Source organism: Mustela nigripes, chromosome 9, assembly GCF_022355385.1.
Source record: "Mustela nigripes isolate SB6536 chromosome 9, MUSNIG.SB6536, whole genome shotgun sequence".
Lineage (NCBI taxonomy): Eukaryota > Metazoa > Chordata > Mammalia > Carnivora > Mustelidae > Mustela > Mustela nigripes.
In genome coordinates, this window is record NC_081565.1 from 76,148,572 (window position 1) to 76,166,367 (window position 17,796).

The 17,796-nt window shown below is 39.1% G+C and overlaps 1 protein-coding gene across 1 annotated transcript in view; it reads left to right on the forward strand.

Moving 5' to 3' along the window:
• The first annotated feature begins 16,027 nt into the window (after window positions 1-16,027).
• Window positions 16,028-17,796, forward strand: part of TRPM6 (transient receptor potential cation channel subfamily M member 6) — a 168,134-nt gene continuing 166,365 nt past the window's right edge. Inside the window, exon 1 of the mRNA XM_059411853.1 lies at window positions 16,028-16,294. Coding sequence (XP_059267836.1) covers window positions 16,286-16,294 — 9 coding nt within the window. The 5' untranslated portion in view covers window positions 16,028-16,285. The remainder of the gene's footprint in view (window positions 16,295-17,796) is intronic.

Below are 17,796 nucleotides of genomic sequence, written 5' to 3' on the forward strand. Positions count from 1 at the left end.
AGAGAGAGAGAGGGAAGCAGGCTCCCTGCTGAGCAGAGATTCCCGATGCGGGACTCGATCCCAGGATCCTGAGATCATGACCTGAGCCGAAGGCAGCGGCTTAACCCACTGAGCCACCCAGGCGCCCCCAATAGTTCATTTTTGCCCTTGCTTCCCTTGCCTTTGGCGATGTTTCTAGAAAGAAGTTACAGCAGCTGAGGCTGAAGAGGTTTTTGCCTGTGTTCTCCTCAAGGGTTTGGATGGATTCCTTTCTCACATTGTGGTCTTTCATCCATTTTGGGTCTATTTTTTTGTGTGTGGTATAAGGAAATGGTCCAGTTTCATTTTTCTGCATGTGGCTGTCCACTTTTCCCAACACCATTTGTTGAAGAGACGTTCTCTTTTCCATTGGAAATTCTTTCCTGCTTTGTCAAAGATTAGTTAACCATAGAGTTGAGGGTCTGTTTCTGAGCTCTGTATTCTGTTCCATCGATCTATGTGTCTGTTTTTGTGATAATCCCATACTGTCTTGATGATGACAGCTTTGTAATAGAGCTTGAAGTCTGGAATTGTGATGCCACCAACTCTGGCTTTCTTTTTCAACATTCCTCTGGCTATTTTGGGTCTTTTCTGGTTCCATATAAATTTTAGGATTATTTCTTCCATTTCTTTGGAAAAAATTGATGGTATTTTGATAGGGATTGCATTAAATGTGTAGCTTGGTCTAGGTAGCATAGACATTTTCACAATATTTTCCATGGGGAATGATATTCACTGTTGGGTTTTCATAGATGGCTTTGATTATATTGAGGTATGTACCTCCTATCCCTATCCTTTGAAGAGTTTTGATCAAGAAAGAATGCTGTACTTTGGCAAATGTTTTTTTAGCATCTATTGAGAGTATCATATGTTTTGTGCTCTTTCTTTTATTAATGTACTATATCACATTGATTGATTCACGGATGTTGAATCAACCTTGCAGTCCAAGAATAAATCTCATTTGGTCGTGGTGAATAATCCTTTCAATGTACTGTTGGATCCTATTGGCTAGTATTTTGGTGAGAATTTTTGCATCTGTGTTCACAAGGATATTGGTCTGCAGTTCTCTTTTTGATGGGGTCTTTGTCTGGTTTTGGGATCAAGAAAATGCTGGCCTCATAAAATGAGTTTGGAAGTTTTCCTTCCATATCTATTTTTTGGAACAGTTTTGGGAGAATAGGTATTAATTCTTCTGTAATTGTTTGGTAGAATTCCCCTGGGAAGCCGTCTGGCCCTGGGCTCTTGTTTGTTGGGAGATTTTTGATGACTGCTTCAATCTCCTTATTTGTTTTGGGTCTGTTCAGGTTTTCTATTTCTTCCTGGTTCAGTTTTGGTCATTTATACATCTCTAGGAATGCATCCATTTCTTCCAGATTGTCAAATTTGCTGGCGTAGAATTGCTCGTAATATGTTCTTATAATTGTTTGTATTTCTTTGGTGGTGTTGTGATCTCTTGTCTTTCATTTATGATTTGATTTATTTGAATCCTTTCTCTTTTCTTTTTGTAAGTCTGGCCAGGGGTTTATCAATCTTATTAATTCTTTCAAAGAACAAGTTCCTAGTTTTGTTGATTTGTTCTACTTTTTTGTTTGTTTGTTTCTATTTCATTGATTTATGCTCTGATCTTTATTATTTCTCTTCTCCTGCTGGGTTTGGGCTTTCTTTGCTGTTTTCTCCAACTCCTTTAGGTGTAGGGTTAGGTTGTGTCATTGAGACCTATCTTGTTTCTTGAGAAAGGGTTGTATCATATATACTTTTCTCTCAGGTCCGCCTTTGCTGTGACCCACAGATTTTGAACCGTTGTGTTTTCATTATCATTTGTTTCCATGAATTTTTTCAATTCTTCTTTAATTTTCTAGTTGACCCATTCATTCTTTAGTAGAATGCTCTTTAGCCTCCATGTATTTGAGTTCTTTCCAACATTTCTCTTGTGACTGAGTTCTAGCTTCAGAGCATTGTGGTCTGAAAATATGCAGGGAATGATCCCAGTGTTTTGGTACCAGTTGAGACCTGATTTATGACCCAGGATATGATATGTTCTGGAGAATGTTCCCTGCGCACTAGAGAAGATGGATATTCTGTTGCTTTAGGATGGAATGTTCTGAATATATCTGTGATGTCCATTTGGTCCAGTGTGTCATTTAAGGCCCTTATTTCCTTGTTGATCTTTTGCTTGCATGATCTGTACATTTCAGTGAGGGAGGTATTAAAGTCCCTTACTATTGTATTATTGTTGATGTGTTTCTTTGATTTTGATATTAATTGGTTTATATAGTTGGCTGCTCCCATGTTAGGGGCATAGATATTTATAATTGTTAGATCTTCTTGTTGGACAGACTCTTTGAGTATGATATAATGTCCTTCCTCATCTCTTATTATAGTCTTTGGCTTAGAATCTAATATATCTGATATAAGAATTGCTACCCCAGCTTTCTTTTGATGTCCACTAGCATGATAAATTGTCCCTCCCCCTCACTTTAAATCTGGAGGTGTCTTTAGGTCTAAAATGAGTTTCTTGTAGACAGCATATTGATGGGTTTTGTTTTTTTATCCATTCTGATTCCCTGTGTCTTTTGATTGGGGGCATTTAGCCCATTAACATTCAGGGTAACTATTGAGAGATATGAATTTAGTGCCAATGTACTGCCTGTAAGGTGACTTTTACTGTATATTGTCACTGTTCCTTTATGGTATACTACTTTTAGGCTCTCTCTTTACTTAGAGGACCCCTTTCAATATTTCCTGTAGGGTGGTTTGGTGTTTGCAAATTATTTAATTTTTGCTTGTCCTGGAAGCTTTTTATCTCTCCTTCTATTTTCAATGATAGCCTCACTGGATATAGTATTCTTGGCTGCATGTTTTTCTCATTTAGTGCTCTGAATTTATTATGCTATTTCTTTCTGGCCTGCCAGGTGTCTGTGGATAATTCTGCTGCCAATCTAATATTTTTACCATTGTTTGTTGCAGACTTCTTTTCCCGAGCTGCTTTCAGGATTTTCTCTTTGTCACTAAGACTAGTAAGTTTTACTATTAGATGTTGGGGTGTGGGCCTATTTGTATTGATTTTGAGGAGGGTTTGCTGTGACTCTTGGATTTTGATGCTTGTTCCCTTTGTCATATTAGTGAAATTCTCTACTATAATTCACTCCTATATACCTTCTGCCCCTTCTCTCTATATATACTTCTTCTGGAATCCCAATTATTATAATATTGTTTCATCTTATGGTATCACTTATCTCTTAAATTCTACCCTGTGGTCTAGTAGTTGTCTCTCTTTCGCTCAGCTTCTTTATTCTCTGTCATTTGGTCTTCTATTTCTCTAATTCTCTCTTCTGCCTCATTTATCGTAGCAGTAAGAGCCTCCATTTTTTAATTGCACCTCATTAATAGCTTTTTTGATTTCAGCTTGGTTAGATTTTGGTTCTTTTATTTCTCCAGAAAGGGGTTTTATTTCTCCAGTCAGGATTTCTCTAATATCTTCCATGCCTTTTTCAAGCCCAGCTAGCACCTTGAAAATAGTCATTCTGAACTCTAGATCTGACATATTACCAATGTCCATATTGGTTAGGTCCCTAGGCTTCAATACTGCCTCTTGTTCTTTTTTTTGTGGTGAGTTTTTCTACCTTGTCATTTTATCCAGATAAGAATGTATGAATGAACAAAAAGAATATATAAATGAGAGAGTAAAATACTAAAAGGTTGGCAAAGACCTCAGCGAAATGTACGCTAACCAAATCAGAAGAGACCCCAAATCGGGGGGAGAAGAAAGGTGGTAAAAAGAAATGAAAAAAAAAAAAATATATATATAAATATATATTAGACTGGTGAATAGAAGAGAGCCACCCACTTGATTTTGGGAGTATTTTGGTCATTTAGAAGAAAATACCTTCCAAAATTTTAAAGAAATAAAATCTTATGTATATATAAAAATAAGGATAAACACAATGAAGGGTTGGAATAGGACTGTAAAGATGAAAAATTTTTTAAAAATTATAAATACATAATTGATAAAATAAGTTGGTTGGAAAAAGAAAGAAAAAGTGAAGAGAATTTGCTCAGGAGACTAAAACAGAGCCCTGTGCTAGATTTAGGGTATATTTTAATCTATTAGAAGAAATTGTATCTCAAAATTTTTTAGAAGGAAAAACCCTATATATATACACAGGAAAGAAAGTTAGATACTATGAAGGATAAAATATGACTATAATAATGAAGGTTTAAAAAGATTTTTTTAAAGAAAGGTATTGTTAAGATAAACTAGTTATAAAATGTTAAAAGAGGAAAGAGGAAAAGTTTAAAAAATTAGAATAAGAAAAAAAATCTTAAAAATTTAATTAACTTTTCAAGACTGAAGAATCATGGGGAGAAAGCCATGAATTCCATGCTTTACTTTCCTCTCCTCTGGAATTCCACTGTTCTCTTTGATCAGTGAACTTGGTCTTGTCTGGATGTTCTTGCTGATCTCCTTGGGGAGGGACCTGCTGTAGTGATTCTCAAATGTCTTTGCCGGAGGCTGAATTGCGCTGCCCTTGCTAGGGGCTGGGCTAAGTGATCTGCTCAGGTTCACTCTTGGGAGCTTTTACTCCCTGAACACTTTCGGTAGAGCTCTGGAGGATGGAAATGAAAATGGTAGCCTCCCAGTATCCACCCAGAGGATCCTAGAGCTCAGTACACCCTCTGAGAAAAGCAGTGAATCCTTCCCTTCTCCCTGGTCTCTGGCCATGCTCCGAGCTCACCTGGCCTGTGACCCAGTGTTTCTGTCTCTGGCACCCAGCCCCATTTGGAGTCTCAAAACCCAGCAGATCCCTGCCTCCAGAGGAGGAAAATGAGTCTCCTTGGATCCGACACTTGTGGGGTCCCTGGTCAAAGAGCAGTGCCCAACTGTGCCATGGATCCAGTTTAAGGTAACCCAAGCTGCAAGCTCACTCCTTGGCTCTTTCTCTGTAGTTGGCTTCCCTGCTCTGATACCTGTGAACTCTGCTATACTCAGATATCCCTGATCCTTCTGTGACCCCATGGGACCTGAGACCACACTGTCCCTGGGAGGGCTCCACCCCCACTTCGCCTCTGAAATGATGTCCCCCAGTGGAGCAGACTTCTAAAAGTTCAGATTTTGTGCTCCATTGCTCCACTGCTTGCTGGGAGCTGGCCCTTCCCCCCGTGGTCTACCTTCCCATCACTTCAGATTCACTTCTCCACACATCCTACCTTTCAGGAAATCATCGATTTTCTGTTTCTAGAATTGCTGCTCGTCTTCTCTTCGATCTCTTGTTGGCTTCATAGGTGTTTGGAATGGTTTGATAACTATCTAGCTGAACTCCTACGACCTGATGTCATCTCAGTCTGCTACTCCTCCACCATCTTGACTCTCAAATTCCCAAAGTTAACATTCTTATACTTTTTTGTTTCCCATCTCTTTCTTTTTGTTACTTATATTATTTTTACTTTGTCAAATAAAAACATTTACTTTCCCTCTGTAATCATAATTTCCATTTTTATTTACTTTTAGTTCTTCATGTAAGTGCATTAAATACTTGACTTTTTTTTTTTTTAATCACATCCCATCCATCCTAGAGGATTAAAAAATAAATTCATCTCTCGGTTGGCTGATTTTACTGCTATATGTTTTTTTTAAAGTTCATTTTAATATGTGTTGCTTGCTTGTTCAAGAGTGCCTATGCCCTAGTCTTATATTTCTATTAGAACTTGGATAGCATACCTTTTTAAGTTAAATGATCTTTCCTGGAGAACAGACACTACAGATATTATTACCTTATGGTATTTATGCGTGTTCTAGTTCTTTACCAAAAGTTCCTCCTTTCATTTTGTATTCTCTAGAATTCATAATTGAGGAATATTTTGAAGAAGAGTGCTCAGTTCCCATATTTCTTTGGATCTTGTTTGGTGGACATTGTCTTCCTCTTGCCTTCACATGTGAACAAAAGTTGACTGGGAATAATATTTTTGACATAACATTTTCCCTCTCAGAACTTCTTAGGCATTATTCTAAGTAAAACACAAATTAAAAAAAAAAAACTACTTAAAAGTGATAAATACCATGCTGAACAACAACAACAAAAGGGTTGAGGCATTCTTTAGTAAAAGAAAAAATGATATAAAAAGATACCGTATCATCATTATTATTCACCATTGTTTTGGCATTTCTACAAATATAATTGATCCTTGAACAATGCAGGGGTTAGAGGTGCCTACCTTCATGCAGGCAAAAATCTGGGTGTACTTTTTAGCTCCACAAAAACTTACCTACTGATAGCCTACTGTTGACCAGAAGCCTAACTGATAAGATAAAAAGTTGATTAACATATTTTGTATGTTGTGTGTATAATGCACTGAATTCTTCTAATAAAGCAAGCTAGAGAAAATAAAATGTTACTGAGAAAATAACAAGGAAGATAAAATACATTTACAATGCTCTACTGTATTTATCAAAAAAAACCTTGCATATAAGTAGACCCACATAGTTCAAACCCATGTTGTTCAAGGGCCAACTGTACAATGAAAATGAAATAAAATAGTGAATTACTCAATCATTTTCTAGAGAAATTAAGTGCAATGTGGAATGTCCAACATCACTATTTTAAAATTTCCTTGAGGCTTCAACTCTTCCTACTGATCATTTTGTTTTATAGCTCCATATCCCTAAATAATATGCTTTTCTTACTATTTCTTGGGTAGCTTTAGGTATTATGCTTTGACGTTTCACATGAAAGGTAAAGGTTCAACTCTCTTTTATGAACCCCAGTTCACATACACACTCATGTCCCTATATAGATGTATTATATATAAGCTTGGTTAGTTCAGTGTTCAGGACTTACAGTGTCATGACTAAGTAAGTGCTATTCGCAGATGAGTTATGCAGTATACTATGATTACTTTTCCTCATCTTCAGAGAAAAGGAAAAGGCATAAAAAGACTTTTCTTTTCCTGAAATTAATAATACCTTTTTCTTGCTTGTTCAGTTTTTTTAATGTATTTACTAGAATTTTAAGCCCAAACTCTCCCCAAATTTGTAATTTATTTTCAATATGTTCTAGGAATTTTATTACCTACAACTTATTGAAGCAAATTTTCCTGCAATTTCCAGACCTGCTCAGGTAGGCCTCATTGAACCTGCCATACAGTTCTCATCTTGTCTTCCCTTTCACTGCTATAGTGGATTCTCTTCACTTTTTCTTGTACTGGATTTCATTCCCTGAATACCATGCTTTTAAAAAAAATTTTATTTATTTCCTTGATAGAGAACTAGACTGCAAGAAAGGGAATAGAAGCAAGGGGAATGGGAGAGGGAGAAGCAGGCTTCCACTGAGCAGGGAGCCTGACACAAGGCTCGATGACCTGAGCCAAAGACAGATGCTTCAGCAACGGAGCCACCCATCCTTTCCTAATCTTGATTTATTCCTTTGTTTTTATAGAGCCAGTCCTCCAGTAGCCTCTTAGGAAGGGGAGCCTGGGGAAAGAATTTTGGGATCTTGCGTACCTAAAAATGTCTTTATTTGATCTTACATTTTACAGTGTAGCTGGATTTGTTATTTTAGACTGGAAATAATTTTCCCTCAAAATTTTGAAGTCATTGCACTAGTCTTACAGCTCCCAATATTGCTGTTGGGATATTTAATGACCTTCTGATTCTTCAGTTTTTGTATGATGCTTTTCTCTTAAAAGCTTATAGGAGCTTTTATTTGTTACCACTTTCCTAGAATTTCATAGTAGTTTGACTCACTTTTCATCCTTGGTTTAGATGTTCAATAGGCTCATTCAATCTGGAAATTTAGATTCTTGTATTCTAGGAAAAGGTTTTGAATTTGTTATTTGATATTGTCCTTGACTTTGGTTTTTCTCTTCTATCTTGACCTCTTGGCTTGGTCTCCTAATTTTCTTAGTTTTTCCAGCCATTTTTTCACATCATTGTCTTTCCATCCTACTTTATGTAAGATTTATTCAACTTTATCTTCTAATCATCCTGTTAATTTTTTTTATTTCTGGTACCAGACTTTAATTATTAGAGGTGGTCTTTTTTTTTTTTTTTAAAGATTATTTATTTATTTATTTGACAGACAGAGGCCACAAGTAGGCAGAGAGGCAGGCAGAGAGAGAGAGAGAAAGGGAAGCAGGCTCCCTGTGGAGCAGAGAGCCCAATTCAGGACTCGATCCCAGGACGCTGAGATCATGACCTGAGCCGAAGGCAGCGGCTTAACCCACTGAGCTACCCAGGCGCCCCTCAATCAGTTTTTCTACCCTCATTTGTGCTTAGTGTTTCCTAGTATGACCGTTCTCTCTTTTTTAAAGGAAATGTTTTAATTGAAATATAACATACAAACAGAAAGTACACGCACATGGTATATATCAATGAATTCTTACATAGGGAACACTCGTGTGTAAGCACCACCCAGATCAAGACATAAAACATAATCAGTGCCTCAGATGACTACCTTGTGCATCTTCCCAGCCATTCCCCTCCACCACCAAAGGCAATTAACATTCTGACTTCTGTCCTTCTAGATGAGTTTTTGCCTGTTGTTAAACACACACACACACACACACACACACACAACAGAGAAATAAATGGAATTTCCTTTTGTGTTGGCTTTCTTTACTCAACATTCTGTTTTTAAGATTTTTTATTTTTTTAAAGATTTTATTTATTTATTTGACAGACAGAGATCACAAGTAGGCAGAGAGGCAGGCAGAGAGAGAGAGAGAGGAGGAAGCAGGATCCCTGCTGAGTAGAGAGCCCGATGCGGGACTCGATCCCAGGACCCTGGGATCATGACCTGAGCCAAAGGCAGCGGCTTAACCCACTGAGCCACCCAGGCGCCCCTGTTTTTAAGATTTTTTAAAAAAAGATTTAATTTATTTATTTGAGAGAGAGAGAGAATGAGAGAGAGTGAGCATGAGAGAGGGAATGTCAGAAGAAGAAGCAGACCTCCTGCCAAGCAAGGATTCTGATGCAGGATTGAATCCTGTGACTCCTGACCTGAGCTGAAGGCCATTGCTCAACCAACTGAGCCACCCAGGTGCCCCCATTATGTTACTGAGATTTATCCATATTATTACATGTAGCTATTGAGAATTTATAATATCCAATGGATCTATTTAGAATTTTAATATTGAAAGGCAACTGAATTAGGGCCAAAGAAGTATGGTTCTATATTTCAGTTACTGTGTTTTTTAATTTTAACTTTTTGAGGAATAATTGACAATCATAATTATGTAATTATATTTAAACTATATAACATGTTGTTTTGATATCTGTGTCTATAGTAGAGTGATTACCAATATCGAGATAATTAACATATTTGTCACCTGACACAGTTAATGTAGAGAACTCTTTTTTGTGGTGAGAATGCTTTAGCTCTACCCTCAGCCACCTTTAAGTACACAGTATTGTATTATTAACTATAGTCACCACCATGCTGTGAATTAGATCTCCAGAACTTTTTCTTATAACTGAAAATTTGTTCGCTTTGACTTTCCCCTCCCCTTTCCTTGGCAACCACCATTCTATTCTCTGTATTTAAGATATCAGTCAAGCAATGTGTCAAATGCTTTATGTATGTGATCTTACATATTCATAACAATCCTAGAGTTAGGTCTTTTATTCTTTCATTCATTCCTTCATTTGTTTCTCATTCAATTAACAAATAATTTTTACCTGTTATATACCAGGTGCTGGTATATGGTGAGTGTTGGGACATCAGCCAAAAGAAAGAGACATATATCTATGAATAGTTAACCCAAAACAGTCAAGAATCTATACTTGCCTGGAGCTTACATTTTATAAGCAAAATATTTGATATATTAGATATGGATAAATGTTGCTGAGAAAAATAAAACAAGGAAGGGGATGTAAGGAGCTGATGATAAAGGAGGGATGTTTATAATTTTTTAATTTTTTTTTTTTTTTTGAGGGAGAGAGAGAGAGAGCACGAGCACACCCGTGGGGAGTGAAGGGGGACTTGGAGGGAGAGGGAGAGAGAGAATCCCAGCAGACTCCACACCCAGCACAGCACCGGACATGGGGCTCTATCTCATGACCCTGAGATCATGACCTGAGATGAAATGAAGAGTCAGATGCTTAACTGACTGTGCTACCCCAGCCAGGCGCCCCAGCACTTTCACAATTTTAGATAGTGGGTGAAGGAAGATACCACTGATAAAAAGAGCTTTGAGTCCAAGCTTAAAGGAGGTGAGGGAGTAAGCCATGCAACTCTCCAGAAGAAGAACATTCTTCTGGGCAGAAGAAAAGGCAAGAGTAAAAGCCTACAAGAGGAAGCTTTTAGGTGTTCTGAAAACAAGGAGGGCGGTTGGGGTGCCTGGGTGGCTCAGTGGGTTAAAGCCCTGCTTTTGGCTCGGGTCATGATCCCAGGGTCCTGGGATCGAGCCCCGCATCGGGCTCTCTGCTCAGCGGGGAGCCTGCTTCCTCCTCTCTCTCTGCCTGCCTCTCTGCCTACTTGTGATCTCTGTCTGTCAAATAAATAAATAAAATCTTAAAAAAAAAAAAAAAAACAAGGAGGGCGGTGTGGCTAGGAGAGTGTAAGGAGCTACAGTTGTGCAGGCAAAGGCTGGGTCAGATCTTGCAGAAAACTAACTGTAAGGACTTTCTTTTTGCCTAAATGAGACATTGGGGTCTTTGATCAGAGGAGGGACGTGATTGTACCTACATATTAAGTAAGTCATTCTGTCTGTTTTATTGAATGGGGCAAGAATAAAGGTGGGGGGCCTGTTATTAGCTATTAGTGTCCCCATGTGGCAGGTGAGGAGAATGAAACTTGGACATGACCCAGGTCATAAACTCAGCACAAGCAGAGCTGCACCATCCACATCACCTGGGACCTAGAAAGGCAGGCTCTCAGGCCCTACCGCAGACCAGCTGAATCCCAGTCTGCATTTTAGGAAGAACCTCAAGTGATTCCCCTGCACATGAAAGTTTGAAAAGCTTTGGTAAGCCTCTAAGAGATGACTGTTGTTGAAGCTCATTGATCAGGGAGGAATACTACGGAAGTGACGTTCTAATGGAATGTTACTTGGTAGCAAATAAATAAGTTTAAGAGAGTGGAATACCAACCAGGAGGAAAGATAATACCACGAAGTGTGGGGGTGAATGGCTGAAGTAAGATAATAACAATAGGAATGAAAAATAATTTTTAACAAGGAATGGAGGGAGGTGTTTTTTAAAGAAGGAAAAAGCCCATTAACTTAAGCAATGACCACATATACTAGTGTTTGGGAAGGGACCATGAGAGAGAGAGTTAGATAAAACATGGCACTGAATTTTCAAACCTTGGTAAGAGAGGAACTGGACCACTCCTGGAAAAAGAGAAGTAAGAACAGGCATTGCGAAGATGAGGTAAAAGCAAGTTTCAAATTGCTGAACTGAACTTGGTGCTGGTTGCAGATGTTCAGCAGGTGGTGGTTGCAAATCTTCTGGACGGAGAAGACTTGGCATTGAAGTACTGGTTTTGGAGTCATTTGCCTGGAGGTGCCCATTGAAGCAATAGGAGCGCTTGAGATACTGGGGGAGAAGACAGAAGGAAGACTGTGGCCACATACCTAGGACCTGTACCCCTTATAGAAAGGGTAGGAGACCGAGGAAGGGCAGTCAGAGGGAGGAAGAGAGTGTAACATCTCTAAAACCAAGAGCAGGGAGAGAGTTTCTATTTAGTTACATGCCGTGGAGGTTAGGAGCAGTAAAAAAGTTGGAGCTTCGTAGAAGTCAAATAAAGCTGTTGGTATATTTCAAAGAATGATTTCTCAGGGATGAAAGCCAGAGGCTTATAGAGAAGGTGGATGGTCAGGAAACATAATCTTCACCCTCAGAGATGTCTCAGTTACCAGAAAGGTAGACAGGATAACCCCATTAGGTAATTATCTGAGAAGATGCACTTATTGACAACTGCACATATATATAGGTCTGATTCATATTAGGTTTTTTTTGGTAACCCATCAACGTATTATAAAGATATATGTATGGTGCTGGGATTTGCAAAGTTCTAAATGGAAGTCAAACTTCAGATAAGATATATTTCTCTTCGGCCTTTCGAAAAACCTGATTAGAATTTTTTTGGTCACATTTTATCTGATGAGTGCACACTTTTACTGTGGCTCTCATTGTTTTCGTTGCTGGTTACTTAGTGTAAGAGTTGTGTTTTTGTGTGTTGTTTGTTTACTGTTTGTTTTAGTTCATCTTGCTGCTTATCAAGTGTTACTCTGACAGTGATTCCATTGTTATGCAGCGCTAACGGCTCTATGAAGCAATCAGCCCTGTGTAAATGGACCAAGAGCTATAGCTTCATGGGGCCAAAGGTCACTCAGTGATGCCAAGTCAAAGGAATGCTTTAAGAGCTGCCCTTGCAGTAAAAATCCCTCATGTCTCACTCATGGGTTACATTTTATCAGAATCATAGTCATCACAGATTTTATTTACACTAAATAAATATTGGACAGCATTCTATTCAATGGCTTCTTAAAGATTAAATATGTCTACATACATCTTCTTTCAGAAAAGATGTGGCTGAAAATATGAAAAATGTGAAAATGAAAATATTAAAAAGCATGAATATTAAAGTGCTTACAATTCCACTTTTTTCAAAGAAGCCGTCAAAGTGTTTATTGTTGTCTCTAGCTCCTTGCCTTGGTGAAGGCTCTGGACTGGCCTGTCTCACGCTTATACTTGAAGGGCTGTGTGTGTGCGCAGGTGAACTGCTTGTGGACTCTTGGAGAAGAGATCAGGTAGGCAGCAAGTGTAGTATTTCTTCAGAAAATACAGAAGAAATAAAGGTTTACAATAAATAAGATGAAACAGAAGTAAAAGATATAATCCATAAGGAAAATTAGGGAGTCCTGGTCTACTTCTTTCCAAGTCACACTGCTTTGACTTTAAGAGGATTTGGTCTGTGAAATGGGAATAATTATACTGTCCATCCTATAGTGTTGTTGTGAAGAATAAATGAGAAAAATGACTATAAAGCAGACCCGGTGTTTAATAGGTGCTTGAGGAAGGATGGTGCTCATGCTCCTCCTCCCACACGCGCTCTCCTCCACAGCGTTGGTGGGGAAGAATTGGATTTGCTTTCTCTCCTGTGGAAGAACTTTGAGGCAGGGTGGAAGTTGGTAAACCTATGGAATCTTTCTAGAAAGGGAGCGAAAGCTGTGTAAGAAGGAAAGGTCCCCGCCTCCTCCGGCCGCCTGGTTCCCACAGAGATCGTGGATGGGACCGTGAGAAGGAATCCATCAGGACTCAGGGAGCACCCCCGCATATGCTTACAGCTGGTGTTGGGGTTATCGCCGCTATTGACAAATTCAAGCATGGAAAGAGAGAAATTTGATTTGACAACGTATTGGTAATGTGGGTTTCAGGCACTTGCATTTTCTTATCATTTGTGTCTTACCTTATAACACCGCACACACACACACACATATATGGCTATCATTAACCGACTCTGACTCAGTTGAATCTGCACCATGATCGTCTGTTCATTTGTGTTTTATGTTATAATGATAGTAACCTTATAATATTTATTATAAAAAACAAAGGTAATGATATTGTGTGTTCCTCAAAATAGTTAATATTTTGTTTTACCATAATACAGAGATAATATAATCCTTTCCTGATAATCTCGCTCCATCTCCAGAGTCTACTTGATGAGCCCCCACCCTGGAGACTGTATTTATTTCCTCCCTCCCCCCATGTCCCCCCCTTTTCTGAGACTACATCTTTTTTTTTTTTTTTTAAAGAATCTTTTTTTTTTAAAGATTTTATTTATTTGTCAGAGAGAAAGAGGGAGCGAGAGTGAGCACAGGCAGACAGAGTGGCAGGCAGAGACAGAGGGAGAAGCAGGCTCCCTGCTGAGCAAGGAGCCCGATGTGGGACTTGATCCCAGGACGCTGGGATCATGACCTGAGCTGAAGGCAGCGGATTAACCCACTGAGCCACCCAGGCGCCCCGAGACTACATCTTTTTAAAACTTCTTCATGGTGGTGGTTCTTGCCCTTTTATGTGTGTGTCATTGACACATTAAATTAAGCATCTGATGACCCCTAATTCCCTTTCTCCCAGGAAAAAATACATGTAATCATAAATTTTACATACAACTTTGGGTTCAGAGGACCTTTGGTTCCCTTAAAATTTATATTAAGAATCTCGGTTCTGGGGCGCCTGGGTGGCTCAGTGGGTTAAGCCGCTGCCTTCGGCTCAGGTCATGATCCCAGAGTCCTGGGATCGAGTCCTGCATCAGGCTCTCTGCTCAGCAGGGAGCCTGCTTCCTCCTCTCTCTCTCTCTCTCTCTCTCTGCCTGCCTCTCTGCCTACTTGTGATCTCGCTCTGTCAAATAAATAAATAAAACCTTTAAAAAAAAAAAAAGAATCTCGGTTCTGGAAGATTTGGAATTTTTTTTTTCATAGGGACAACAGAATAATAACGGCAAATGAGTATTTGGTGCTTACGATGTGCCAGACACTGTTAAAACAATAAACAAGAATAAACAAGGAAGATGCCTTAAACCTTGCGCATGCGTGTGTGTGTGTGTGTGTGTGTGTGCGCGCGTGCACATAGCATTTTTCTCCGACTTCCAGCTGTTTGTTGTGGCCCAACAAAAGGAAATGAGGGGTAGCAGTAAAGACTTTAAAGTGCTCATCATTTTAGGTACACTACGAGTATGTGAGATTTGCTTAGGGAACTTGCTAAATTTCAGAGACAGCAATATATGGGTGCAGAGGGAGAAACTCACTGGATTTATTTGGAATGGTTTGACAGCATTGAAACAGTTCCTGCGTGCTGTCTTGGGTGGAGGGAGAGACGCTGTAGGAGGGCGGCCTGGTGATGCAACCGAGTTCCTAAAATGAGCTTGGCAATTCGTGGAAAATACCTCAGGAAGGGTGATAAGAACTCTGAGTCATCAGTTTACTTCCAAGTCAGCAGTCTAAGGGCTATGAGGAAAATGAAGTTTATAGCATAATAAACACATCCCACAGCTAGCTCTGAAGTTCCCTATTCAGCACTATGTTTAAGACCCAGTTTTCCCTTTCCTCAGACACTCCACAGGAAATGCATCATCTACTTTGCCCTGTTGGTGGAGTGGAATTGCACCTAAAAGAAACCATGTGTTTGCAGATCCTGTATCAGTCTCCCGAGCACAAGGTAGCTGCACCGTTTATCTAAATAAACCTCGGCCATTTCTTTCTCAAATCTGGGTGAGGTTTCTTTCCCCCACCCCTGCTTCTTCTAGAAGCATTTATGATGGACTGATCCCATAGTAGTGGCTCTTTGAGGCAACCATCTAAAGAAAAAGAACATTCCGTTGATGACATGTGTACGTGTTCACTAGTTCTTCCTCATCTTTCCGTGCCCCTGGTTTCCAGAAAGGCAAGAAATGGCAGTTCAGAAAGGCCCTGAAGTTTTTTGTTTGTCTTTTGTTGTTGTTGTTGTTTTAAGATTTTATTTATTTGACAGACAGAGATCACAAGTAGGCAGAGAGGCAGGCAGAGAGAGAGGGAAGCAGGCTCCCTGCTCAGCAGAGAGCCCAATGCGGGGCTCGATCCCACTGAGATCACGACCCGAGCTGAAGGCAGAGGCTTAACCCACTGAGCCCCCCAGGCGCCCCAGTGCTGAAGTTTTTAGACTCAAGCATAGTGGGGAAGAAAACAAGGCTAAGGGAACCCAGAGACCCTGCTAACGTTTCCGATAAAATTTAGGAATTTTAAGAAAAAGGATCTAAATGACAGCCCATTTTTCAAGGTGGGGCACCGCAATGAACAGTAAATACAAGCCTTTTTACACTTCAGTGAAAATAACCACTAACAAAGTTGGCAGAGGTTCTAAATCCATTTTTATTTTATATAACTTAATGCCAAAGTCGAACTCAGCGCGCTGATGAGCTGCGCAGGGAAGCACGCTCAAGTGCAGATGCTTAGCGTTGATGAGGTTCCCTCGGCCTGGGAGCTCCAGCAGAGTGATGACGACAGGAGTGTTAATCATTGCCCTGGCCAGGCAATCTTAGTCACAAGTTCCTGCTGAAAGTGAAATCACCCCCTCTGGTTTAAAAACGGCTAAAAACATTTTACTCCATTCACATTGCCATTTCTCCCTTTCAGGTTAAGTACATGGAAATTTGTTCAGCAATTCTTTTTACAGCACCATTTCCATTAGTGGCTCCCACAAGCTGGAGATTATCTGATTGCGCGGTGGATGGAAACTTCAGGATAAAATTCAATGGCCGAAGGCTGAGTGAAGTTTACCCTGGCTGTGGTTATGAAGAGGGTAAGTGAATGAACCTCTTTGTTGCTCTTGTGTTTATTTTCTCTTACACGAGATTTTACACGCCATAAAATGCAAAAGGCATACTCTTGCAATTACAGTTAACCATTGAGATTTGCTTGATGACTATTTTTAAGTGATCACAGGCCAAAACCGAGAAATTGAAACACACAATTAAGCATGCATGCCAAACAAAATTGCTTCAGTTTCCTCTTGACAAAAATATTTTTATTAATTAAACAGTCTGTTTAGTTAATTGAACTGTTAGCGAAATGTCTTTCTGCATTGATGGAAGGTTGAACTGTTCAGTAAACAGATTTCTTCAAGGCCTAGAACAGTCCTGGGCGCATAGAAGATTTTGTGGAAATAGCTAATGATTATTTCTCTCTCTCACTCTCTCTCTTTTTTTTTTTTTTTACTCTGCACTACATTAATGGGTTGTAGAAGGTATTTTCCAGCCATTTGCATAAAATCTTATGTACTTGATACATCAGTGATGAATGAAAAAGGAAGTAGAAAATAAGACTTGTACTTAAAAATAATTTCACATCTTTTGCACTATGATTCCAACTATGATTCTGTTTTTGAGAACACTTCTGACTGTTCAAAAATTACTGCAGTTACACATGTTTTACAACATTGCCTGTCATTGTGAAAACCTGGAAACAACCAGATACATGTTCACAAACAGGATGGTGACTAAATACACTGGAATACTATGTGACCATAAAAAAGAAGGGAGAATCTGTATTTATTAACATGAAACCCGCCCAGATTATATTGCTAAGTTAAAAAAAGCAAGTTTCTAAAAAATAAGGCATTAGTAAGTATAGCATATTTCCTCCTCCTCTTTCTTCTTCTTGTTTTTTGTAAAAACAAGTACCACTATCTAGGTATGCAAGTCTGTAGTGATATTCACCAAACCATTTACAGTGGCTACTTCTGGGGCGCTGAATACAAAAGTTTTCCATCTATTCTTAGTCATTAGAATGCAAGTAGTAGGGATATTATAGTATTTAGTGCTAAAACCTCAGTGTATATAAATAATTGTTTCTGGTACATATAGGCGTGCAATAAATAGTGTCGACTGAATGAATGCATGAATGAAGAGATTTCTATAATATTTCAGTTGTTGAGACCTGACATGGGTAATTTGCAAGGAAATACATTCACAAAATACCTTAATTTTTAAGTATAAAAAGTGATTTAGAACAACTTCCAAAGCCTCTAATACTTCTTTCCCACTTTTTGCAATACTTTCCCTCATTTTCCTAGTTAATTTTGCAAAGGAAAAGAAAATGTTGTAGTGCCTATGCTCACCTAAGAGCTTCTGCTGAGGCTTACTTTGGGTTTGATGTCTGCCCTCAGAAATGTGTGCATCTCACATCCCAGATTGCTCTTTATCTTCTTATGCACATGCCATCCTTCCAATTTGATTACAAACCCTGAAGATACAGACCCTGTCTGACAATCTTTTCTGTCCTCAATACTTAGCACAAGGCCCC